The 13,043-nt window shown below is 37.9% G+C and overlaps 1 protein-coding gene across 1 annotated transcript in view; it reads right to left on the bottom strand.

Annotated features, from left to right (window-relative positions):
- The window catches only part of LOC105359745 (zinc finger protein 70), a 32,237-nt gene that overhangs the window by 12,646 nt on the left and 6,548 nt on the right, over positions 1–13,043 (bottom strand). Inside the window, exons 3-5 of the mRNA XM_011496414.1 lie at positions 6,341–6,617; positions 5,478–5,853; positions 4,435–4,711 (exon numbers count right to left, since the gene is read on the bottom strand). Of these exons, the coding sequence (XP_011494716.1) occupies positions 4,435–4,711; positions 5,478–5,853; positions 6,341–6,617 (930 nt within the window). The remainder of the gene's footprint in view (positions 1–4,434; positions 4,712–5,477; positions 5,854–6,340; positions 6,618–13,043) is intronic.

Below are 13,043 nucleotides of genomic sequence, written 5' to 3'. Positions count from 1 at the left end.
TCCCCTGCCTCACTACCACTCCCCCCCCCCCCCCTGCCAACCGCCCCCATCACCCCATCACCCCATCACCCCATCCCGCCCCCGCCATCATGTGCCCAACGTGTGTATACACGCGCGCACGTACACAGTGACAGTGTCAGCTAGTACCCACCTACCTAATAATGATTTTACGTTACGCCACGCCACGGTCCCCGGGGAATCCTTCGCCGGGTGCCGCGCCCTTATTGCACATGGCCCACTCACTCTCTCGATCTCTCGCTGTCCTCTTTCTTCCCAATGCTCCTGCCTTTCTTTCCCGCCTTATCTTTGTCGCGCTGCCTCGCACGCGTGTTCATGCCACGCTTGCAATGACTTTTATCTTTGCTCCTTCCCTGTTTTTTTATATTTCCGCGCGACCTATGCCTTTCTGCGTGCGCTTTCTTATGCTCGATCTCGTTTAATTACGTTAAAATTTTGTTTTCCTGCACGACATTAATAATGATGTGTACAACGTAAATGTTTACGATTCAAAGTGCGACTTAGTGCGACTTAATAAAATAATACATATGCCATGATAATATATAATACATATTTTATTTTGAAATTTAATATTATGAATAGTAGAGGGGAATTGCAATGATAATTTTTTCACCTTCTAATTAAATACTCTGGTCGGTATTTTTAATATTGTCTTATAAAAAATCAACGATTTACTGGCTAAAAAAAAAAAAAATTTCTTTGCTGTTTTGAAGCTTTGCGAGCGTCCAATTATTAGATTTATTAGATGTAGCATGGTGGAATAATGGAATAAACGGTAATTCAAATTATACCTAATTGCTGAGTGAATAATACATGTAGAAGCTCTTACATATGCTCACTCATACAATAAGAATTTCATTCTTAAACTCATAATTATAATTTAATAAATTCGATTTACATTTAATGAAAATATGAATTAAATATAATTAAAATTTCGTAAAATACGAGGTTTTTATTATTATTTTTTTATTTTTATTTTCATTATTTACGAACGTAATTGTTTTAATATTTCATTTAATATGCAAAATTTTGTAAAATCCTACCATCAGCTCTTAATGTTTCTACTAAACTTTATGAATGATCAGCAAAATTATGTCAATGTTAATGCAATAAGCCAACAATTTTAATTGAGTATTTCCTGGCTTTTAGACAATCCACGCTAGATGATGAACGTGAAGTCAAATTATCAAATGATCTTTGTCAAAAATTCCTTTTAATGCGCGCAATAATATTTATCCTTTTGCATCCTAATGGTGCCACTATAAAAAATACTTCGTTTTAATTCCTCTCTAACTCCACATTTTGACGCGTTCACCTAATTTCTTCTTCTTGACGATAGACCAGAGGAAAGTACCAGCCCGGCAAAACGAACAAGGACAGAAGTCAAAATGGTCGCGTAATTAAAGAGAAAAAAAAAGAGAGCGCGCACATAAATATAGTCGAGTAAAGTTCGCGAGAAAGCGACAATCGTCCTTCCCTGGGTAGAAAAAAAGGTAATTCCCTCGGATCCGGGCAGCTCGGACCGCGCGTATTACACGCTCACTACATACGGCGGCTCTGAATTTTTCATCGACCTGAATAATGAATTAAATGTTCCGAAGCGACCCTCCACTCTCCCCGCCAGCCTCTTTTATAAAGACTGGAGTGCGCGCGTGTGCCCACACACACGCGCACACAAACACAAACATCGTGCGTGACAGCATAGTCCCATAGGTGGTTAGCAAGTGACCATTCGGGCAATGTCTCTTTGTATCTTTCTACTGTTCGCAATGGCCCATGAAAGGAAGAAACCTCCTGTGTTCATATATGTATATAATTCGCAAACGAGTGTAAGAGAGGCTGAGACGCGGAGTAGAGGACAAGGTGATAATTTGATAAGACATCAGTAGGGTTACCATGACGACCATTCGTAACCCCTCTCTCTACAGATCTCTCACTCTCACTCTCTCTCTCTCTCTCTCTCTCTCTCTGCATCTCACTCTCCTAATTCTTCGTTCTTGTTTCTATCTCATTCTCTCCTTTTCTACTCGACTTAGCTCCACCTACATTCTAACGCATGTATTTTTCATTTTTCATGATGAAATCTATCCTTAAAACTCAAGCGTCCCTTCACTATCCTCCTCCATCAACCGGCTTAAGGCAATATGATTCACAAATATCAATAATCCATATGTCAAGTACTTGTCTATCGTGTTTGAGTTTAGGTTTAGTCGATAGTACTTACTATGGAAATTTGCATTGTAATTATTGTATGCAGCTTAAACCGAAGTACAGTTTAATAGCAGAGACTATATATATATATTTGTATATATATATATATATATATATATATTTGTATATTCACATGTTATTCGTTTTTTATTATTTCTAGCACCAGTAATAATAATTCGATAATTTGAAATAACAAAATTATTTCCATGTAAACCATTCACATCAAAATAAAATATTTTATCAATTTATCAAGGTGGCCCAAAAATATAATTAATGAAAAATAATATTAATTAAGCATGGATATTATAAATATATCATTAAGTTTAATAAAAAAAAAAAATCTGACCCACGAATAATAAATCATGCAATTTTGTATAATTAATGATGCACTGTTTTGTCCCATTTCATTAAAGAAAGTAAAGCTCGTTATAGTTAATAATGCAACCTTATTTTTAAAAAAGACTATTAATTAAATACGAATTTAATATTAGTTAAACTTAAAACATATTATATTAATAATTAGAAAGAGTAATTCCGAGGATAAAGTGTATTATGATTATCCGGTTCAATGATAACAGCCCAATAAATTACGAACAATTATATAACGGTGAAAGAATATATATCTGCTGATTGCCAAATATCGACAAGTGGCCATAAATATGAAAAATTGCAGATTATGGCATAAAAATAAAAACAATTAGCTAGGCTTAAATTGACGAAAAGCGAACGATGGCTCATCAAAGGAACTTGGAGCTCAGCAATTGGTTTCATCCGTAAAGTAAAGTTATATAAACAGACTGTGAGCTCTCACACACAAGACTCCATATGTACACTACAGGTCGTTAATCGGCGTGCACTTGATCCCAAAGCAGTTGATTCCCACAGACAATTTGTCGGCAGTGAAAATCTATTTTAGGATTACACCAGGGCTACGAGGGACGAGGCAGAAGAAAAGAGACCAGAGCGACACTCTGACGCACATAATCGCCCAGGAAAGGACGTTCATGAGAGCCAACGAATCGGGCCCTGAATAACCGAGGTAAGTGGAATGGGGTAGTGAGTGACGGTGGGGGCGATGAGAGTCGGGGAGGGGGGATTGAGGGGGGGGGGGGGCTCGGCTGGCTGAGGGTGGGGTGGATGCCGCGAGGGACACAGCGCCCCAAAAAGACATTACGATTATTACGAAGCGCGAACGGCAAGTGCGCAAGGGGTCTCTCGAGCAGCCCCTCGTTCGCATTTTCGACGCTGCCTTTCTGCATCCCACGAGCGCCTCCACTCCAGGAATATGCGCCTGCTCTTACCGCACGTACGAGATTAACTTATTCAGGGCAGTACGCCGCGACTTGGTCCAGACGCTCCGCGTTTGGATTATTAATGGGCCCAAGTCGCCCTCTCGTCATAATTGATATGCGCAAATATGGCCTTACTGCTTGAATTTTATCATTCGCACAAGAATACCACGTGTCTATGCAAGCTTTGGTGCATGTGTGTGTCTCTCTCTCTCTCTCTCTCTCTCTCTCTCTCTCTCTCTCTCTCTCTCTCTCTTTCTGCGTGTGTACGGGAGGATGGTAGTTAATGTTGCAAGAACGATTTACTGTCAGCTTTTCACATAATTTTCTCGACCATTCGAACGTGTACATGTAATTTTACCGAGAGTTTTTTTCTTCTCCTTTTCTTTTTTAATGCATAATTCAGTTAACTTCACGATAGCGTATCGTGACTGACGTATCGATTTTCTTTTTCTTTTTTTATCAGTGTATTATTAGGCCAATGTTTTCTCACGATCTTTAATCTTTTATTTTTTACATAAATCTATCAACCATTGATAAATCAACGGACGTCGATATGATAATTAAAGTTCTCTCGATATCTGATGAATACCCGTATGTCTGGTGTAATTTTGTCCTAATACAAGACTTTTACGTTGCAATGAGTAATATGGAATAATACTTTACTAAAGAAACTTTTCTGCCTATTTGTCAACGTATTATCAAATTTATTCCTACTTTTTAAAATTATGATGCTGAGGCATTATAAAATTTCCAGAACATCCCCACCCCTATTATCCAACTCTCCCCAATATATTACATATCTCACCCTTATAATACAGCCTAATGATTTAAACTATTTAAAAGACCGAGAAGATGTTAATTATCAAATTCATCGGGAATACAAATGAAAGTACGTTATGTATATTAATCTTACCTGTGTGTATGTAGGTGTGCTTCTTCATGTCGCTCTTCTGGTGGAAGCGCTTACCGCAAAACTGACAGGGATAGGGTCGCGTATCCGAGTGTATGAGCAGATGAGTACTTAGTGTACTCGATCGCTTGAAGGCTTTGCCGCACTGTTTGCACTCGAAGACCTTCTCCGCGGAATGTACGGCCCTGTGCTGCGTCAGACTGATTTCGTGGCCGAAGGTTTTGTTGCAGAGCTCGCAGGCAAAAGGTCTCTTGCCATTGTGTGACCTTCTCGCGTGAACCTACGGCATATTGTATATTGTAGGCTTTTAGTGAATGCCTAGTGGCATACGAGACGAGTTGGTTCATTATCTACTTTTCATTCTCATTCGGTCTGCACCGTCGAATTAGATTCTATAAAGGGACATTATTACTCCAATAAAGAAGGTCAATCGATGTTTATCCGTTATTTAATAATATTAGCTGTACGAGGATGAAAGATTATTAGGAGCCCGACACCGATATCCAATAATTAATAGCATGATTAAAACTCGATAAAACATAGAGCAGACAGACGTTGAGCTTATATTTTTACGAGAGTAACTTTGAAACATGCATGATTAACGAGAACGAAGTGATTAAATTATGAAATCCTTTTATCAGCTATCCGCAATCGAGTTAGCGTTAATTTTTAATTGAAATTTATCTAGAAAATGTTAAGTAAATTATAATGGTCGAACAATACACCTACCTAGCAATTACATAATGCTTCTTAATTCTATAATACGTGAGTTCTCAAACCACTGTTAGCTCAAAGGCACAGTCGGTCGCAATAAAAATGTTCAATCTCAAGATGATACTTAGTACTCGTACCACTAGCCATTAATTTCGTCTGCTCGAAATTATACGGACCACCCATGAGAAGACTTAATTCATTCTCCCTGCCCATTACTCAAACTAAGAATTCAAATATCACACGCGCAGACCGAATGACAATGCAATTGGCAAATCACAGTCGTTGTCTAATCAATGCAGAAGCACGGTAAAATCCTAAAGGCGCGAACTCACCTCGAGCCCGTGAGGGGTGCTGAACATCTTGTCGCATTTAACGCAGCTATATACATCCCCGAGCGGATGGGGATGATGAAGGCCGTGGGGTCCGTGAGTCGTGTGGAGTCCCGGATGGGTCGCAGTAGTCGGATGGACGCCACGCAATAGCGGATGCAGGTGCGGCGGCAATAGATGATGGGGTAGCAGCTGGGGGTGTAAGTAACTTAAGGGATGGTGCGGGTGCGGCGGCAAGACAACGCCACTCTGAATATGCAGTGGTGGGTAGAGGATGGATGTCGTCTGGTGCGAAACCGGGTTACTGCCGTTGTTCTGGGAGTGAGCCGAGGGCGGATCCGGCCTCAGGAGAGCACTGACGCTAAACGAATCGCCCGATCTGATTGTTTTTTTTTTTTTTTTTTTCAATAAAAAAGCAGAAGTTATGTGACGTTGAATAATTTATCAATTATATAGAAATTATTATAGGCATGCTTAGACGATGTTTACGTGCATTCTGTTCGCACGCAGCGTTTCTTTATTCATTCCAAAAATCACTACGAACCCCATTCCCGTTAAGATGAATTTATTGCACTTTTTGAAAATCACACGACTATTTATTTATGACAAGTGCCGATTAATTTGACTTTGTTTTATAGCATATTGCGATAAGAGCTAGTTTAGTGAATGATACAATCGTATGATAATATGAACATCATCATTGGATGGTTAAAGAATATCAAGTGTAAAAATTATTTATGAATTAGCTCATAAAATGTATAGAGCGAGTTTCTATTAGCTCGCAATTAATGTGTTATAAGTAAGCTTCGTGTTGATCAATTGCAATTTCGCGGCGAAAGTCATAAGAATGGAGCATCGCAACGAACCTTCTCGGAAGATTGGACGATGTGTTTCGCGTGACGGCGGGTGGCGAGGGCGGCGACACAGACCTCGGGGGACTGGAGCCGGTGCCCTCGTGGTCATCCTCATCCCCGACCTCCTCGACGTCGACGTCGATCTCCTCGTCCTCGGCGTCGACGTCGACTTCGGTATCCTGGTGATCGGTGCGTGGCGAATCCGGACAGGGCGAGTGCGAAGGCGACCTTCGGGGACTTCTCGAGAGTGGCGAACCAACCAAACGGCCCACACCGAATGACAATCGTTCTGTTTGCATAGTTAAAGTGTCGGTAAAATATTTACTTTGTAATGCCTTAACCGCTAAATCGATTGTGACACGTTCTGCATGAATATAATACCATTTAGCTTCACTTCCAATGTTTACGCGTGAGTAAGTTAATAAGTATTGAGCCGTTATTGAATCACTTTATTAAGATGGATTATAAGAGGATGGGTATATTTTCCCAAACTAAGTGTTAAAATTAAAGTTTTGGCGTGCTTTCTTGCCAGGTGGCATTAAAAATCTTGAATTATTAATGATCGTAGGTGATGACGAAACGAGTCCATTAACGTTACTTGGATAATAAATTTGGATTTTCAGCTCCTTAATTTATTTTCCCATTATATGAGGGGCCAGAATGGGAAAAGACCTTTTCAGCGACTGTTCAATCGCTATCTCAAAGACAAGTGAAAGAGACGCATGGGAAGGTCGAGGAAGGGAAAGCAAAAGGGTGAACAATGAGGAAAATAGAGTAGAGAACTTTGGAGAATCCCAAGCACGAGGTACTCTCTACAAAGCAGACCTTCGCCGTATAGATATATGTGGGGCTTTCCTTCGAAATACGACAAGTACGAGAGAACGGGAAATGAGATTTGAGTCACGTAGTGTACATCTTTTTCCAGGCGTACGGGGTTTTCGTAACGTTAACGAGGCATCACGATCGCTCTACCGACAGAGCAAAACGTGGATTCGCGGAGTGAGCAATCTCGCAAAATGGGCCTCGTTTCTCAGATCAAATACATTTTCACTTCTCGTTTAATCTCGTCTTGCGAGCTGCCTTGTCGTTGTTTTTTTTTGCTGCTTTTTCGGAATGAACGCTCGTGCAAAACCAAGAGTGAAGGCATGCTGCGTTTTGTAATTATTTTATAGATCTATATATATATATATATATATATATATATATTTCCTTTGTTTAAGATCATTCATTGACTTGGTAAATAAATATTAATTTGGATCAAGTAATACTGTGGGATCGAAGCTCTCACGTCTTTGATACAAAACATTATAATACAAATATTAGTGATTTTCATTCGGTCTCAGGGTAAGGTCAGTTTGGTAAATTAATAGTCAATTCGATAAACTTAAAAGGAATTGTATGAAAAATATAATTTTACAATTTATTCATAAAACTGAGCCTTTGGTAAACCATATTCACTATAGAAGAGAAGCTAGTTACACAAGAATGAAATTAATGTTCCAATTTAGAAGGAAATAATTCATTGGTATAAAATGGAGATAAGCGTGTAAATACCAATATTCAAGATTATCGCAGGCAAAGGACAACGTAAAACAGAACTTGCAAAGACATCCAAAATGCCCTTCTGCTCTTTCTCTCTATCCCTCTCATTCTCCCATCTCGTCATAATGAACGAAGCGAGGAAATTTATTAGTGAACCAGGGTGCAATATAATACAGCCACACGAGTCTAGATTTCTATGAACTCGAGCGTGATTTACGAGGCTCGAGCGGCTTTTGCTTTCGATTGATTCATAATAATTTGCGGGAATGCATCTGCGCAACCCCAGCGAAAGAAAAGCGCGCACTTTGTAACGCCCAAACAGCGACAAGCCCCCACTTATTATTTGCCATACACGCGCCCTGTATATTATATTTATAATCCGTGCGCGCGACACATAGGCACGTGCTGCTCGCGCTTTCTCCCACACTATGCTTCACATTATACGCCCGGGTAATCGCGTTTAAAGCATATGACTTCTCCGCACAAGGATGCCATCCCCCTTGCGGTTCAACTCGCTTCAATTAAATAAAAACGTTGGATACGCAATGTTTGATGCTGTCATCTCTCTCACTTTCTCTCGCGGGAGTGCTCCGACGCAAGCACACACGCGCAAGCACACGCACGCACGCACGCAATCTCTCTCTCTCTCTCTCTCTCTCTCTCTCTCTATCTATCTATCTATCTCCATCTATCTATCTCCATCTATTTGTACGTAAGAAACCAAGATTATATCGTGTACATCTGCGAAGGACATGATTTGTTTGACAGAGATTTTTCGTAATATCGTAATGGATAATGTGTAACTCAATTATTAAGGTCTCTGGAGCTAAGGTCATCGACTGTTTCATTGAAAATGAATTTAAAAAAAAGAAAAAAAAAAGAAGAAAAACAACAGTAATAAACTGGATTGGAATTTAGATAATCGTTGTAATGCATAAAATTAAAGAAAATTATAGTAAGTTTTCAATGCATAAATCATAGCTATTTGTGCTTGTGCATACTTTTAATATTACGATTAAGCTTCGGTAATTATGAGATGTATAAAAAAAAGTCTGTTTATATATTAATTAAATATTCGGCAAAGTTGCCTGCGTTAAATGCAGCTTTTACAACGAATTTCTGTATTTGTTTTATTCTGCAGGTGTTTCTTTGATTTTATTCAATTTTTTTTTTTTTGTTTTTTGTTTTTTGGTTTGGTTTTTAACGAAACACCTATACGTGCTCCAGTCGCGCATTTACCTAATAAAACAATCGCGCATATTACGGGGATTAAAGGAAGGTCGTTAAAACTTTTGAAATAGTAGCGAATCGCTTCTTGCGGCAAGCCACATGAGGCGAGTTTCGGATAGTGGTGCAGCTGAATCACTCGGAACGGGCCCTCGTTGCTTTTCGTTGCAGGGGTCGTGAAAAAAGTGCCTGGGAAAGAGGAGACGAGTGCGAAAAGAGAAGCGCAAAACTGTTGCGCAAGAGGCGCGGAGGAGACAGATGGGCGCCCGAGCGACGATCCGTCGCAAAAAGCGTCGCCACGCAAATTCCCGCCGACGTCGTTCTGTGAAGCCCGATGCATAAGAAGCGCGAGGAATGCAAAAACGGGGGGTTCGCACGACATGCGAGAAATCAAATTAATTGCGTAATGCGAAGAGGAGCGTTCATTGTCATTGCTCTATCTTTCCGAAGAATTTTGTACGGCTCGTCTTTCACTTGTCCACATGAATTTGCTGCTTTATTTGCGCGATTATTCTCATTCGTGATTGCTTTATTATAAGACATACATTCAATTTACAAACCTGCATTGGGTATTACAGATCATAATTATCACATGCGCTTTTAATGGTGATAAATATCCCACATTATGCTGAACACATTTGTAAGATCTTTAAGCAGTATTTCCTATCTTGAAGATGATTAAACTTATCGTTCGTATGTCTTTAGAATTATTTTCGTTCCAATTTTGCCAGCTAATTAGTATCTATGACCTATGTATTAGATGATTTGCAATATTACAACAATCAACATTGTAAAAATAATTATACGAATTGAATATCATTGAGTCCGCCCTTCAATTCTTATATGCCTTCTACATTCGGATATTGTTTAAATAATGAAATAATTATAAAATTAATACAAATCTCACATTTCTATGGTTAAAAATATGTATTAAACGTAAGTGTTAAATTTATTATTATTATATTATATCCTTTCTCTTTTTTCATTAGGTTTAATCAATATGAATTCATATGTGCTTATTTAGTTTACGTTAGTCTACTTATTTAGTTCGGACGCTTAGTACAATCGGAAATACTTTAAAACATTGATACGGTAGTAAACAAATCTTACGTAAAATTGCATTTCACAAGAATATAATAAATCAAGGCTACAATCGTGCGTATCCACATCTCCAGACACTAATACTATATACGAATAAAAAGATTGTAGTACATGAAACTTCGGATTTCATATGTGCTAAGGCACATTCGATGAACATAATAATAAGAATACACGTTATATATACATATATACATAGAGAGGGGGGGGGGAGTTTTTGTGTGTTTGTGTATGATTAAAGAAGGGAGAGAGGGAGAGAGCGAGAAAATGAATAAGTAAAAAACGGATAGAAGTGAAATAGAAGAAGAATCGTGGCGCAGCGAGTTTGTATGAGTGTGCGCTCGCTTGGTGGATTAATAAAGGAAGGCCAAGCCTGAGGGGCACAATTAGATCGAGTTAACGGGCCAACTTTAATCTTCTGTCGTCCGTCAGTCGTTTACTGCGTAGTGATCTGCCGCTATTAAAGCCGTTATACACTTTAGCTTCCGAGCAACCGACCCTTCCGCTCTTCTCTACGGTATTGGCTACCGAGGAACTGCAACCTCGATATATATATGTCCAGAAGGAATTTTATGTACTCGGCTATTGGACGGTTACTCGACTTTTTTCTAATTTTCTCGATATTTGTGCAAGAGCGCGTAGGCGAGTATGTGTAAGGTGTTAGAATAGTTTGTCCAGTTGATTGCGATTCAATTTACACAAGCGAAATATATTCGATTAGAGAATGTCGCACGGCTTATACGTACCTCGAGATTCTGTTTTTCTCTTTGACTCGTTTAATACTTGGACAGTTTGGAAATATAAAAGTAATATTTCATGCTATTCACATTGTAAACATATATATAAACTGACATTTATTGAAGAAATGCCAACTGTTTACTGCTACCAGATATTTAGATAAATCAATTTGGGCTGTTTTAATGATTATTTAATAATATGAAGCTTGCAAATAATAAGTTGCTTGTATTATAAATTTGGAATTATATTAAAGTTATAAATTATTGTTCTATAAATACTAATATCGATCCTAATAAATTATAAGTATTATATGATAATATCTAATCATCTCTCTCTCTCTCTCTCTCTCTCTCTCTCTCTCTATATATATATATATATATATATATATATATATATATAATATACATATAAGAATTGAGAAAACGATAAATGCACTAAACTGTACATAATTTAAAATCAGAATTCCGATTCAATTCAATGTATTGAGTATATTTTTATTTTTAGGAGGTACAATGTTCATAGTCCACATCGATTATCAAGAGAATTTTAATTTTACACTTTGCTTTCATGAATATTGTTTTTTTTATGAATAACAATGTTTAATAATGATCTAAAAATAAATCTTAAATACATTTAATATTATCGGTATAAAGCAAAATGTTTTCTAACTACAGAATTTCTCGTTATTTCACAATTTTCTGAACCAACTACCTTTTTGTGGAATTCATTATCCTTTCGATTATCATATTCAAGTACACCAAAGTATTATATTGCAAATTTATGCATTATAAACATTTACTAAAATATCTTGACGGAAATTAAACCATTTAACTTTTATTTAAGAAAATACTATGTTTCTGTGACTGTAAATATTTGATCAAGAGGTACTTCGATCTAATCAATAGACACGGGTAATCTATTTTTCCCGTAATATAGTATATAATGAATGAAATTTTGTTTGATCGTATAACGCCAACTGTCTCGTGAGCTTTAAACTGAATTACATCTGCATTTTAAGAACACAATTGCCAAGTTTTGTAGCAAATATAACTTGATTATATATAATAACATAAGTCTATGAACTTTACAGTTCGATTTGCGAATAGATAAGCTAATATTTGAAATGCTAACCTCAAAAGACTTATTACGTTTATATATATTTTATACTTGGTTTTTAAAATAATTAATACATTTAGTATCATATTATTAGCTCTACGATATTCTACGATTCTTATTAATATTATGCTGTTAATTAATTGTAAATGAACTTATAGATGTTTAATCTCTTTATGGGTAGATAATCAATTGTATAATTAGCTAAATAAGTATTTTAATTTGACGAAGTATAAAATTAGAAAAATGTGCTATATTTAATATCAATATATAAATCTTTACGATTTATTTATTTTGATAAATGAAGAAATTTGACTGTAATCAATTATTGAAAAAAGTTTTTCATCAAGATGATTCCTGTACAAACTTAGCTCGGTTAAAACATGTCGAAATTTCATGTAAGATAAGACTGACTGGAGCACCGTAAGATTAAATGTGATCAGGCCAATGAATACGGAAAGGTGCGATAAAACTGCTTTTTTGAAGGAGTAACGAATTTGCAAGGCACAGGATCAGAGTAATGTTGAAACCAGCTGTTCCCTTGTCACAGTGACCATTGTACTTGGCGAGTTCTGGCATCTAATCGGTGATTTATCATGCATTTAGATCGTACAGAGTGGAAATCATCGTACGAAAGCAGCGGATGAATAATAATAAGGAAGCCGCACTGTCCTCTTGCTCTAAAGGGATTAAGAAAAGCTCTGTAGGTCGCTACGCATGCACGTCAAGAAGCGAGCATTTAACATGTGGAGATGTCGCTAATTTAAAGATAGCCACTGCAGCAAGAGGCCAGCGAAGAGTGGTGCGGGGGAGGGGCGGGACACAAAGGAGCCGACTCTCGGACCGAATCCGGCCGCGTTGCGCCTCTAATCCGCTTCAATTGTCGTTGTGGCATGGGTGGGAAGACGGGAGGGGGATGACGGTGATGGTGGTGCTGATGATGATGATGATGATGATGATGATGGTGGTGGTGGTGGTGGTGGTGGTGGTGGTGGTG

This window comes from Ceratosolen solmsi, unplaced genomic scaffold, assembly GCF_000503995.2.
Source record: "Ceratosolen solmsi marchali unplaced genomic scaffold, CerSol_1.0 scaffold10, whole genome shotgun sequence".
NCBI classification, from domain to species: domain Eukaryota; kingdom Metazoa; phylum Arthropoda; class Insecta; order Hymenoptera; family Agaonidae; genus Ceratosolen; species Ceratosolen solmsi.
This window is presented reverse-complemented; position numbering and strand designations above follow the sequence as displayed.